Source organism: Colossoma macropomum, unplaced genomic scaffold (genome assembly GCF_904425465.1).
Source record: "Colossoma macropomum unplaced genomic scaffold, Colossoma_macropomum, whole genome shotgun sequence".
In the NCBI taxonomy this organism is placed as follows: domain Eukaryota; kingdom Metazoa; phylum Chordata; class Actinopteri; order Characiformes; family Serrasalmidae; genus Colossoma; species Colossoma macropomum.
In genome coordinates, this window is record NW_023494794.1 from 4,923,349 (window position 1) to 4,936,319 (window position 12,971).

General features: G+C 39.1%; 1 protein-coding gene across 2 annotated transcripts in view; it reads right to left on the reverse strand.

Moving 5' to 3' along the window:
- Positions 1 to 7,590, reverse strand: part of hexb (hexosaminidase B (beta polypeptide)) — a 17,885-nt gene extending 10,295 nt beyond the window's left edge. Inside the window, exons 1-8 of one of the 2 annotated variants that reach the window (XM_036579940.1) lie at positions 7,301 to 7,590; positions 5,800 to 5,948; positions 5,012 to 5,077; positions 4,552 to 4,598; positions 4,353 to 4,463; positions 2,070 to 2,171; positions 1,138 to 1,270; positions 103 to 283 (exon numbers count right to left, since the gene is read on the reverse strand). In XM_036579940.1, the coding sequence (XP_036435833.1) occupies positions 103 to 283; positions 1,138 to 1,270; positions 2,070 to 2,171; positions 4,353 to 4,463; positions 4,552 to 4,598; positions 5,012 to 5,077; positions 5,800 to 5,948; positions 7,301 to 7,551 (1,040 nt within the window). In that variant the 5' untranslated portion in view covers positions 7,552 to 7,590. The remainder of the gene's footprint in view (positions 1 to 102; positions 284 to 1,137; positions 1,271 to 2,069; positions 2,172 to 4,352; positions 4,464 to 4,551; positions 4,599 to 5,011; positions 5,078 to 5,799; positions 5,949 to 7,300) is intronic. The other variant, XM_036579941.1, reaches the window with a different exon arrangement.
- Positions 7,591 to 12,971: the final 5,381 nt, after the last annotated feature.

Below are 12,971 nucleotides of genomic sequence, written 5' to 3' on the forward strand. Positions count from 1 at the left end.
TCTTATGTGAATGCCGAAAGAGCATTGCTTTTTTGCTATATGCTGTTCCAGAGTAAATCAATAAGGATGCGATTCTTCCATTGGACATTCTTTGTCCCTCACCAGCAAGTGAAGTCCACTTCGTCTCCCCCCAGGTGGATGTATGCATCAGGGAAAACAGTGCTGACCTCTTTGAAAAAGCGGGTCATGAAGTCATAGGTGGAGTTCAGAATGGGGTTTACAGGGCCGAAAGTTCCTGAGGGACTGCTGCCAGAGAAGCATGGGGTCAGAAGATCCGTCTGACCTATACAAAAAGAGATGGTTTACTGTCGCTCTATGAGGCAGCAAAGACTTCTGTTAACATCTATATATAGATTATGTTTTATGAATTATATAGGTGGTTGAGAGCTTTTTAAAAGGAGACTTTTCTCACAATAATGTTTGCTAATGACAAATAATGGTAAGCCCAGGTAGCATTCCATTGTATTTAAATTACATTGAAATGAATTGTTTAATGAATACTGCTTTGGGTAATACGAACTAAAATGCAAGCATGTTTAACTGTCCAGAGTAAACGGTTCAGCCCTTGTTCTGTGCTTTGAAGAATTATAGGTGATAAAATAGAACTGGGTGATACAGCAATCTATCCACTACGAAAATTATGAATCCAACAATTTGTATTCAACATTTCACATACTGCACTAAAGTAAATCCAACTAAACAGGACTAATTATGCTCTCTTTAATCAAACATGCAGTTGGGAAGTGTTTTTGAATACTGATAACATCCACAATATGCTCAGAAAGGCATATTGTGACATTTTGTGATTTTGGTAATTTATCACAACGACGATAAATATTGTAATATTGCCCAGCGCTAGAAGAAATAGCTTAATATTCTTCTTAAAATTGTCTAGGATGTTAGAGGACGAGGAGTTGGCTAGCAACTATGTCTTAACACGGAGATGGTTTCACAATAGGTGTGACATGATGCTGTAAAGTTCAAGCTGCACTAGACAAACATTTGTTCTATCTTGGTCATTTTTTGTTAGCCACTCTAGTATCTGTAAGGGAAGTATATCCTTAAAATTTATTTAGAGCACATGACATGACAAACAATAAAACAGAACTATCTTGCACTCAAGGGTTCTTCACTGACCTTTGCCCCATGAGAGGGTGTGTCCAGGAGTGTCAAACTCAGCAAGGACACGAATGCCCCTCATGCGAGCAAACTCAATGACCATCTTCACATCAGCGGGGGTGTACACATGCGTGTAAGGGTGGTAGGCTCCCTTTGAAAACACAAAATAAAGGATATTACCAGGGGTGTTAAGGTATGATAACCTAGTCAAAATATAATTTTTTATAATTATTTTTAACATCAATAAGTCAACAATGGGGCAACCATCAGACCACATATCATGGCTAACCATGGCATCATAACAAGCCTAGGTATGAGCCATAAACCTAAATCTATGTGATTTCCCATTTAATTTTGACAGTAAAGCTCCAGAATAGAGGAGACACGACTAAGACATATTGGTCGTGGCTTAAACTTGCGATAATACAGGAACAAGGGAGGTTACTACAGCTATATTACTTCAGCTTGACTTATTTCACCTACCCTCTTCTTCCAAGATGGCAGATGGAAAAAAAAAAAAAATGAGAAGATGAAGCAATTTTTTAGAACCAGAACAACTGAGCTATACACACGTTTAATGTTTAAAGCGGTTTTATAACCAGGGAAATATACATCAGCCAGCCTTCATAAGTCCAGCTTCTCAGGTTCAGATGCAGCCTAATTTTCTTAACTAAAGTGGACATGACATGGATCAGTTCCTCTGAATGCTTTTTGGAACTGCACTGTTTCAACTGGAGTTTAGGTAATTCACTGTATCTTAGGCTTGCTGCTACAAATGTCCACAATGTCAAAAGAACAACAAAAACTTTAGCTTTATATAAATGTATAAAATAATCTGAACAGGAATAACTAGAGAAGCATAACTGCCACTCTAAAACACATTTTAAAAACAAAGCAAAAGTATTTTGTGTTAAGCAGTGTCTGGGAACATTTAGTAAAAGATAGCTTACCTTGTGACTGAGGTCAGGGAAAGTGCGACTTTGAAAGGGGAAAGAGTGATCGTCCACAATGTGCCAGTGGAAAACGTTGAACTTGTTCATCGCCATGGCTTCCTGTTAAAAGGGAAGAAGGTGTGAGAAATCTGGATACAGGAAAAATATATATCTTACACCCCCCCTCCAAAAGGAAATAATTTAATAAAAAACACATTACACCGAAACAAAAAGATGAATTTTGATACAGAAGTAGCAGCCATCTTTAAGCCTGAATCACTTTTATATATAAACAGACATATGTTTACCACCACAGAAACCACTTAAATCCAATTGAGCTCCCATTATTTGTTACAACAAGGAATGTCAGACAATAACAACACACACAGAAAATTCACTGCGTTTTACAAACACTGTGCAAAATAAAAAAGGAATAGTAACAGATGCTTTGCAAACTCAGAAAAGGCATGCAACTTCAAAAACACCACAAAGCCTGTCAGAACACAACAGGACACACAGGGGATGGAGCTATTCAAACTTCTATGCAGCATAAATATTCACCGGTAAAAGCAATTTTACTTATTTGAGCAGGTAACTAAAAGCACTGCATCATAATGGAATTAGCTGTAGGGTGTAACTGTAAAATTTCAAATAGCAAAACCAAATATGCCCGATAACTACCACAATACAGCTATCATGTCAGATAGCTAACTAGCCAGCCAGCCAAGTTAACTATAAACTTCCTGAATGTATCTGTGGTCTTATTAACATCTGTCAGTGACTTCATCCATCACAGATATTTCATCCCCTTTTCAGAGCTGTGAAACATTTCCGCTGTGGTGGCTCACTTGCGTTGTGTTTTGTTGCTGAAGTGGTGTTTTCTGCATTTGCACTGTGTTTGTGAAATGTAGACGTGTAGTCACATTAATGAAACGTTTTCTGAAGTTTGATCACGTTTATGAGTTTGTAACTCATTTTTCAGTGTACTGTGAATGGTCTGGTCGGCCTCCATAATACAAGCATGATTAGACTTATCAAATATTATTATTAATATTATTATTAACATTATTATTATTATTATTATTATTATTATTAATATTATTATTAATATTATTATTCTTTTGGTGTGGAATCAAATAAAGATAAGTCAAGTAACCAAGTACAGATTTTGGGAACGCCCCCCTCGATTACCCCAATCAGAAGCACTAAGCAATGCCCAAATACATGAAATGCAGGAGTAGCACAAGACCAGGCTTGGAATATTATATTGAACACCATATTACATTACTAGTAGGTGGGTTTTACCTACTGTTGTAAGTGAAACCAGCAATCACAGCACTATTTACTTTGTTCTGTCTCATCATGAAATTACATTCAATCTTGACAGACCTGCTTGGGCACACACTTCTGCATGTTTAAAACATAAGATAAACAGATCTTGTGATATGCATTTCTTCCTTGGTCATGAGGACTACTGGAAGTAGGGGACGCAGAGTTGTGCTTTTCAAGTTATGCAAGTAAGACCAGTTCCCTGAAGTGCAGCTTCCTTCAGTTTAACAGAGTATACACAGAATAAAAAACACACTGCAGAAGGAAAAGGAATCATATTTGAGAGAGATGTATAATAAATGATGTCAATTAAACCTCAAGCCAATGTCACTTGATGTAAAAAGCCAGATATTTTCATTGTTTGGAGGCATGGAACAAACTGTCTGAGTAACTCACTTTATTTTTACAATCTCTGTTTTTTTCTTTTGAGAATCTCAAAGAAAGCCCTGTGTACAACATGACCTGATCACAGCTGTTTAGCATAACAGTGAGCTGTTCTGCAAGATAAAACTTCAAGACAAAACCACTACTCCTCTAAAGGAAAAAAAAGGCTCTACGCTTTATCTTTTGCACCATCAGCTGAAATTACTGTTCACTTTGACTCCTCTAGTGGCCCAAACCAGTTCTTAAGAGTATTATCCTAACCTTATCCCTAAATAGCTGTTGTAAGGACACTGGCTAAACAAGTCTGAGTGAACAGTGTAAAGAGCAGCGTTTTTCAAAGCCGTAAGAACAAACTGAAAGGACTGGGTGTGGATGTTAAAAGGGAAAAAACTTGGAAAACTTGAACTGCTAGCAGTTCTAGATCTGTTGCCAGTATGTTGGATTCGTTAGAATACATTTGCATTAAATCCTATATAACCCAAGACTAGCGTGTTCGACAAAAATTAGGAAACTGTGAACCACTTTTTTCTCTCCATATATGCACTCTGTTTATATATGTAATTAGAGTACACCACATTTAAAGCTTACCAGATTGGCCAAAATGACTTTGAGTGGCAGGTAGTGTCTAGATGAGTCCAGCAAGATGCCTCGATGGGCAAACCGAGGAAAGTCCGAGATACTTGTCTTATTGATGTTTTGCTGTGCAAAAAAGAAGTCAAATATGAAAATAACTTTCCACTCAATCAAGTCAAGTTAATTGCAGATAACCACAAAAGAGAGAACTCACGCCTCCATAGTCATCTTCATACACCAGTTGACTGAAGGTTTCAAGTCCTAATAAAAACAAAGACATTAAGTGTAACTAATAAAAGACCTCAAAATACAATCACTGCAAGACAAACAGTGTGACTGCAGTTAGCTGTAGGTTTTAAGGTCTTCGTAGCACATAAGATGCTATTTATACATGACCACACTGTCATAAAGCACAATGACTGTACAGTGAATTATTTTATCATCGCCCAAGGAAACCACCATTCAGCGACACAGCAACATTTATTTTAAAACCGTATGGATCAAGCAAATGTTTCTTTCTGGGGCAATCCAATAAATTAAACTATAGCATTTTTTTCCCTCTGATATGCATCAGAACTGAAGTTCTGAAAAACTGATAGACAGCTAACATTGATACATCAGTACCAAGAGATTAAGTCACAAGCAGGACGATACTAATACTACAATAAGCTTACCTCGCAATGCTCCCCATACACTTGCCGCCTTAAGAACAGCCGCGGGTTGGTTTACTTCGAGTTGGTCTACACAAACAGAGCAGGTTTTGAAGAGCTAATTAAACATGTAATTGCATCACCAAGCAATTTAAACCTGTCCCATATGAACTGTATTAGCCATTGTTACTGACTGTTGTACTCAAATGCAGAAACTATCAATAGCCAATATGACTCGATTCCAATCAAAATCATACACCGGACAATTAAACTGTGTATTAAACTGGATGTTGACTGCTGAAACTAACTAGTCCACATTATGACCCCAGAACACTGGTAACACTGGCTAATACTGCAGACAGGTCTCTGCATGTTTTGTGTTTAAATAATTTCATCATTCACAGTGCATGGTGACCAAAATGGTGCATGGCATAATCTTCCATAAAGCCCTTGGACCCACCTTTTTCCAAATGCAATGTAAGAAAGTGTTAACCATGAAATGTTCCAACCTGCATTACACACAATTCTCCACATAACCAATAATGTCACCTGTCTTGGATCTGCTTTACTATTCTTTCATTCCAAACAGAAAATGGCCTGTCCATTGACAAAACAGGCTACTTAGGACTTCCATGATCTAAGAAAGAGCAACCTACAAGCAGGTTAAACCATTTAAATTCAGATTATCCTCGTCCAGAAGCAGATGTCATGTCACGAACTGGATTATGGTAATCTCTGCTCTTCAGTAGATTAGGCAAGCAATTAGCAGATTACTGGGATTCTGTACAGGAATACAAGAAGTGGGAACTCACATGACTCATCTGATTTTAGACTGGGGTAGCCATCGCACTCGGGGTCTGCAGACGTGATCTGCACCTGAAGCTCCGCCAGATCAGAGTTAAATACGTTGTCTAGGTTCTGCCCATGCTTCCTCCCATTTCCAAATATGTAAATGTAGTACCTGGAAAAACAAGACACAAGATGATGTTTAGGAAGTCTGGTCGGTCAGGCTCTCACATGGCTGCTCTTAGCCTTCATCCCTCACCTGTTCACATCAGACTTCTGCTATTTTTTTTTTTTAAATGAGCTTCACAACTGCAAACCCCTGCATAAACTTCCACACCACTTCCGGAAATTGTAATGTGGCCTTAAAGTTCTACTGATTTTTCAACATTTCTGCATAATTCAGTGGCGACATGACATATAAATAAACTAAATGAGAGAGGCCTGGGGTGAAATTCTGTTGTTTAGTTTGTAGAGAAACATACAGACTCCAATTTCTTTACAGTAGTGGTGACAGGAGCAAGGGGTCCCGATGTCTAGAATGCAAATTTAGCCATTTTATTTACTATCCAAAACCACCAGTTTTCATATGTAACGCTTACGATGGTAAAGTAGTGGTCAACACGACAATGAGTTTTCTTTGGGGACTATTTTGCCTTACAACACCTTTCTTGTATCCTTCCACCATGAATGGATTAAAATAAAATGCCTAAAATACATTTTAGACCAAAACCCTCTTCATAAAACTATGGTAAAACAATGTCTCAGACATCAAGCAATGTATTCATAACCATTTCTGGTACTAACTTTCTGAGAGGGAATTTTCAGAGGCATTAAACTCTGCAGACTTCTGGTTCCCATCACCACCACTGTAAACAACTCTGACACAGCAAGTTTCTCTAGAATAAAGCAATTCACACCAAACCACCCTGAATGATTCAGTTTACATCTAAATCACTTCATTGTGCAGAAATTTTTGAAAAACCAACAGAGTTCCCCTTAACACTTCTCAAATTTAACATCCTGTATATATATATCTTACACAATCATTAGTATACCAGCTCTGTGTCTGACTTTGTTCACTGCCTTTTTTTTACTGATCTTTCCTCTGCATTATCCAACTGCCACTGTAACCTGTAAACCTGTACCACTTACATTATAATTCCACTATCAGCTGCACCAAAAAGAGGATGGTTTCTTTTTAACGTTAGTTGGTTCCCCTCAGTGTTTCTATCTCCTACTCTTACGAAATTTCCTGCCACTGCCTCCTTCATAGTGATATAAGTGTCATAAGGGGTGTCCTGAGCTACTTTGAGACAATATCATTAAAAGCGATACGAGCGAACTGAACTAAAATTAAAAGTTTGGTGAACTAGAAATATTTTTCGCTGAGCTTAAGCACAAACAATGTACTTCCTCGTTGGTATCCCTCAGCTCTTGGCTGCAGAGATTGTCTTTGTAAAAAGCCAACCCTCAGACAGGAAGCTAACATGAACGAAGCTCAAGCTGCCATAAATCAGTACAACTTACCTGCGAAAGGCGTTTTGTAGGAGGCTGCAGCTCGGCCCGGCCGTCGACTCTTTGGCATGAACGATTTGAAAGCTTGCCGCGTTCAGTCTGAAAGCATCCCCGGACGTCTGAAACTTCTGCGGCAGCGGCCAAAGAGCCACTTCGTCCGACTCGCTGCGCCTCCGCGTTCCGAAACCGTCAAAAAGCCAGCCGTTGCAGACAGTAACCGTTAACAACAGCGTCCCAACTTTCAGTACGTGCAGCGCGCCCATAGCTGCGGCCGTGTGCAGTCAGCTGACAGTTAGGGCGCGAGAGCCTGTTTTTTAAGCCAGTCAGGGGCGGAGCTTCCGAGCAGAGCGGCAGTCACGAGACTGCGGCTGAGCTCCAAATGCCGTTTTATTGGGCTGTAAGTGCACTTTGTGAGTGCACAAGGCGTTGCATTGTGCTATGTAGTGCTCTATATAGGGAGCAGAGAGTTGTTTGAGACTTAACCTTCAGTGTAGCCAATCGCTGTGGAGTGTTATTCAGTTTCCATCACTTGACTAACACCATGTTGCTTTAAACCACTTCCTTATTCCAGTTTTCAATGAATAAACATGTTTATGGGTGTTTTTTTTTAAACGGGCAGTAAATGTACATCAAAACTACAGTTAGTTTAACTACAGTTAGAGAGCACTAGGACAAAAGGACATGCTGTAGTCACACAGCAATATATGCTGATCAGCCGTTACATTAAAACCACCTGCCTGTTTCTACACTCATTGCATATTTTATCAGCTCCACTAGCCATATCGGTGAACTTTGTAGTTCTAGAATTACAAACTGTAGACCATCTGTTTCTCTGCATACTTTGTTAGCCCCCTTTCACCCTGTTCTTCAACGGGCAGAACCTCCACGGGAACATCATAGAACAGGAATTATTTGGGTTTGAAGAACAGGGTGAACAGGGTAAAAAGGGGCTGACAAAGTATTCAGAGAAATAGATGGACAGCAGTCTGTAATTGTAGTGCACCTGTATGGTGGAGCTGATTAAAACAGACAATGAGTGTGACTGAGTCAGACAATGAGACTGATTGAGTCTGTTTCACTCTCTAGTTCAGCTATTTAGTTCCAATCTGTGTAATTAATATCTTATTCATATTATTCCTTCTTATGCAGATTTTGACAATTTTTTTTTATTGTCAGATAGATATCCAAAGAAAATACTTAAAAACAAAAAAAATAGTAGTCCTTATTTCATCCAAAGCTCTTTGTATAATCTTTTGCCAGAATAACAAAACGTAAAATCACACTTTTGAATTTTGGAATTATACACATTTTCCTCTGAAGGTATTGAAACGACAAGGCCAGTTCATTTGATATTGCTGTACACTGAAGGCAACTGGGTTGGAAATCAAAACATGTATATGATATATCAGAATTTTGGCTTATTTACTGATACTTACATTTATATTTGTTAAACAACTTAAGACATGGCACATTTTGTTTGTTGCCAAGTTGTGCCCTGATTGATTGCTCTGAGCAATTATTAGCGTTTGGTTTGAGCCCTGTGTTTTGCCTACAGTTAAGACTGCATTTGTTGTTAAAAGGGATAAACCAACGTAAAGACCAGAGGTATGTCTATGGGACCAAGACAGAAAGGCCCAATCCCATTTCACCCCTTCCCCCTACCACTTAGCCCTTAGCCCTCTGTTTTGCGCATTCACGTCTAGGGTTAGGGTATCCCAATTTTTGTTGAGATAGAGGGGTAGGGTGAAGTGTTAGGGCTACATGGCCCTCCAAACGGAGGTTTTTCAGAGGCACTCTCCAAACGGACTGTTATGAGAAGAAAAGAAAAACTGGCAAGATGGCTGAACAAGAGACCAAAGAAACCCACAAATGTGAGAATTTTCTCCATTACAAAAAATACGATAACCATTGTATTATCTTAGTTTAATGGTGTTTCAATGTATTATGGTCGTTTTCTGTATAACAAGCATAATAAATCGCTAATAGCATGCTAATGTCTCGGTAGCTAGCTAGCTAGCTAACTTTCCTGTTCCACCTTAAATAGTCCAGCAGTATTGACACCTGTAGCACCAGAAAGCAACTGCTGACCATTTAAGGTGGAATGGGAAAATACGAAGAAGCTGGCGAATAGCGGATTTCTGCTTCATATCACCAAAGAATTAGCAATGGGAGATAATAAATAATTGTCTTAAACCCCCTCTTTGAAAGCTTTTGATGCGCTAAATGTAACTAAAGCCCAGCAGCAAGGTTGCTGAACTTTTCCCTTTTCTGCTATCACTGAAGACGGGCCGGGTCACCTACAGAGCACTGCTAGTAGCCTGTTAATGTAGCGATGTTTTTTTGAGGGTTGTCCTATTTCGTAGGTCAAGATTTCAACCACTACCCCTTGTAACTCAGTTCCAAGGGGTTAGGGTGACACTCGAAAACAAGTGGTAGGGGTAAAAAGAAGAAATGGGATTGGGCCAAAAGCAAGCCATTTTGAAGCTGAGAAACGAGGGAAAATTGACCAGAGCCATTGCACAAGCATTGGGCATAGCCAATACAACAATTTGGAATGTCCTGAAAAAGAAAGGAAACCACTGGTGTACTAACACGCAGACAACAAACAGGTCAGCCAATGAAAACAACAGAAGTTGATGGCAGAAACATTGTGAAAGCTATGAAGAAAAACCCAGAAACAACAGTCAGTGACATCATCAACAACCTCCACAGGGTAAGAGTGAAGATATCACTGTTTGAAGAAGACTTTGAGAGCAGAAATGTAGAGGCCATATCACAAGATGCAAACCACTCATCAGCAGTCAGATTTGGAAGAGTTTTATGGATTGATGAGACCAAGATTAACCTCTACCAAAGTGATGGAAAGGCCAAAGTAAGGAGAAAGGAAGGATATCCTCATGATCCAAAACATAAAAGCTCATTGATCAAACATGGTGGAGGTAGTGTCATGGCTTGGGCTTGCATGGCTGCTTCTGGAAAAGGCTCACTAATCTCTATTGATGATGTAACATGATGGTAACAGCGGAATTAATTTAAAAGCCTACAGAAACATTCTGTCTGCCGAATTACAGAGAAATGCATGCAATCTAATTGGAAGGAGCTTTGCCAAGTAAATCACCAGCCCTAAACCCAAATGAGTATGCATTTCACTTCCTGAAGAGGAGACTGAAGGGAGAACCTACCCCCCAGCCAAGCACTTTAGTAAAGATTGTACATGTGGAGCACTGAGATCTGGTGACTGTGAAGGTCACAGCATATGATGAACATCATTTTCATATTCATCATAACATTCAGTGACTACTTGTGCCTGGTGGACAGGGGCCTTGTCATCATAGAAGAGACTATTTTCCTCAAGATTGAAATAATACATTATAGGATAAAAAGATTAGTAAGAATAACTTTGTATTGATTTGCAGTGACCCTAGCCTCTAAAGGGGACACATGCATCCAAACTAGCCAGCAAATTGCCCCCCACAAAATACCAGAGTCAACAGGCCTCTCTTGGAGAATATGTTAAAGGATGACTCATCTGACCATATCATTTTTTCTCACATTTTCTGCACTTGGTAGACTCTCTTATCCAGAGCAACTTACAATTGAATCAGGTAAATGTAGCAATCGGAGTTTTGCCCAAAGACCCTTATTGGTATCACATAGTGCGTTTGCCCGAGCGAGGAAAATGAATACTAGAGTGCTGCTTGGAGGTCAACAGTGTTACCTACTACTATACCAATCCCTGTAGACAAGTTATGGCTTTTAAACCAATGAACTCTCAAACGTTTATGCACTGCAATCCCACAGTAATGTCCTCTCTATGCAGTTGTGCTCTTGCTGACACAATCCAATTATGTTCTGCATTTGACGTTCTCAGTCACCTGAGGAACAGTTGCTCTTCTGTTTTTTCACATAGAATGGGTGCTTTTATCCACAATCTCAACCCTGATGTCTTTAGATCTAAATGCAGATGTCACTGTTCCTGTTGAAGTGGCCTTCTTTAGCCCTTACCAGTTCAATGAATGATGGCATCATCGTTTTTTGAACTAAATCTCTTGTTCTAAGCAACCAGATTGTATCTTAAGATTTGTTCTACATTTTATCCTACAGGAAAACCCCAAATGAGGCTGACATCCCATTTTCACCAAGCAGATTTGAAACCACCAATTATATTACAAACCACCAATTACAAAATAAAAACATAGCCCATATCCGTCTGTGAGCCAGTCATCCAGCAATGCTCCGCATGGGCTCAGTAGCATCAAATTGCAGTTTAGCTGCTCTGAAACTCATTCCAAACCCACATGTGTAAGTAATGAACCTCTTGACTTTGTCAGAATTCATTCAGTTCTTTGGAAATGATGAGCTGAAGAGTGACCTTCCTAAACGACATATAGCTTTCATGCTGAGTACACTATACTTTACTTTTTAGCATAGTATAGAAAATCTCATGGCTCCACCCTGTGGTTGCTGTTAGATGTTGATTTTTTCTCAGCAGCTGTAGAGGACGGTTTACTAGTATACCTGCAATAAAATTGATAGAATTAAACATTTAGAATTACTAAATTACTTTGGATAGTATTCTAGAATTACGTAAAATTACTAAATATCATTGCTAATACTGCTACAATGCAGGTAAAATACACATATTTGTATAGAAAGCATCCTCATAATAACGTAACATTGAACATCCATAACACAAATGCAGTACAAATGTGATAACTCAGCATTAAAGTGCGTTAGGTGTCTAGCTGTAACATACCTGCCTGGTAACTGTGTTCATGTTAGCAACAACTATTTATGTGCAATATAACCAGTCATTTCATTCATCACTTTATGTGTTGTTTCTACATTCATTGTCTATTTTATCAGCTCCACTATAGGTGCACGTTGTAATTCTACAATTACAGACTATAGTCCATTTTTTTCTCTGCATACTTTGTTAGCCTCCTTTTACTCCATTCTTCAATAGTCAGGACCCCCACAGGGCAGGTATTATTTGTGTTATGGGTCATTCTCAGCATTGCAGTAACACTGACACGTATGTATGAATGGATCATACATAGCAGTGTTGCTGGAGTTTTAAACAGCTCAAGGTGAGAATAGTCCACTATCCAAAAATATCCAGCCAACAGCATTCTGTGACCACTGAAGAAGGAGTAGAGGATTATCAACACAAACTGTGCAGCAACAGATGAGCTACTGTCTCTAACTTTACATCTACAAGCTGGCAGAACAAGGTACGTGTCTAATAGAGTGGACAGTGAGTGGACACAGTTTTTAAAAACCTCAGCTGCAGTGCTGTGTTTTTTATTGTACCACTTGTACCAGAGCAACACACACTAACATACCACCACCACGTCAGTGTCACTGCAATGCTGAGAATAATCCACCACCCAAATATTACCTGCTCTGTGGTTCTCTTGACTATTAAAGAATAGGGTAAAAGTGGGCTATAAAGTATGCGGAGAAACAGTTGGAGTCTGTTCTACAGTCTGTGATTGTAGAACCACAAAATGCACCTATTTGGTAAATGGTGCTGATAAAATGGACAATGAGTGCAGAAACATGGAAGTGGTTTTAATGAAAGTTGGTGTATACACATTAATCGATCATCTTATTGCTTATATCCTTTTACTGGCCACCTTTTGTGTACATATAACATGTCTGACATGTTAGTGTGTGTGTC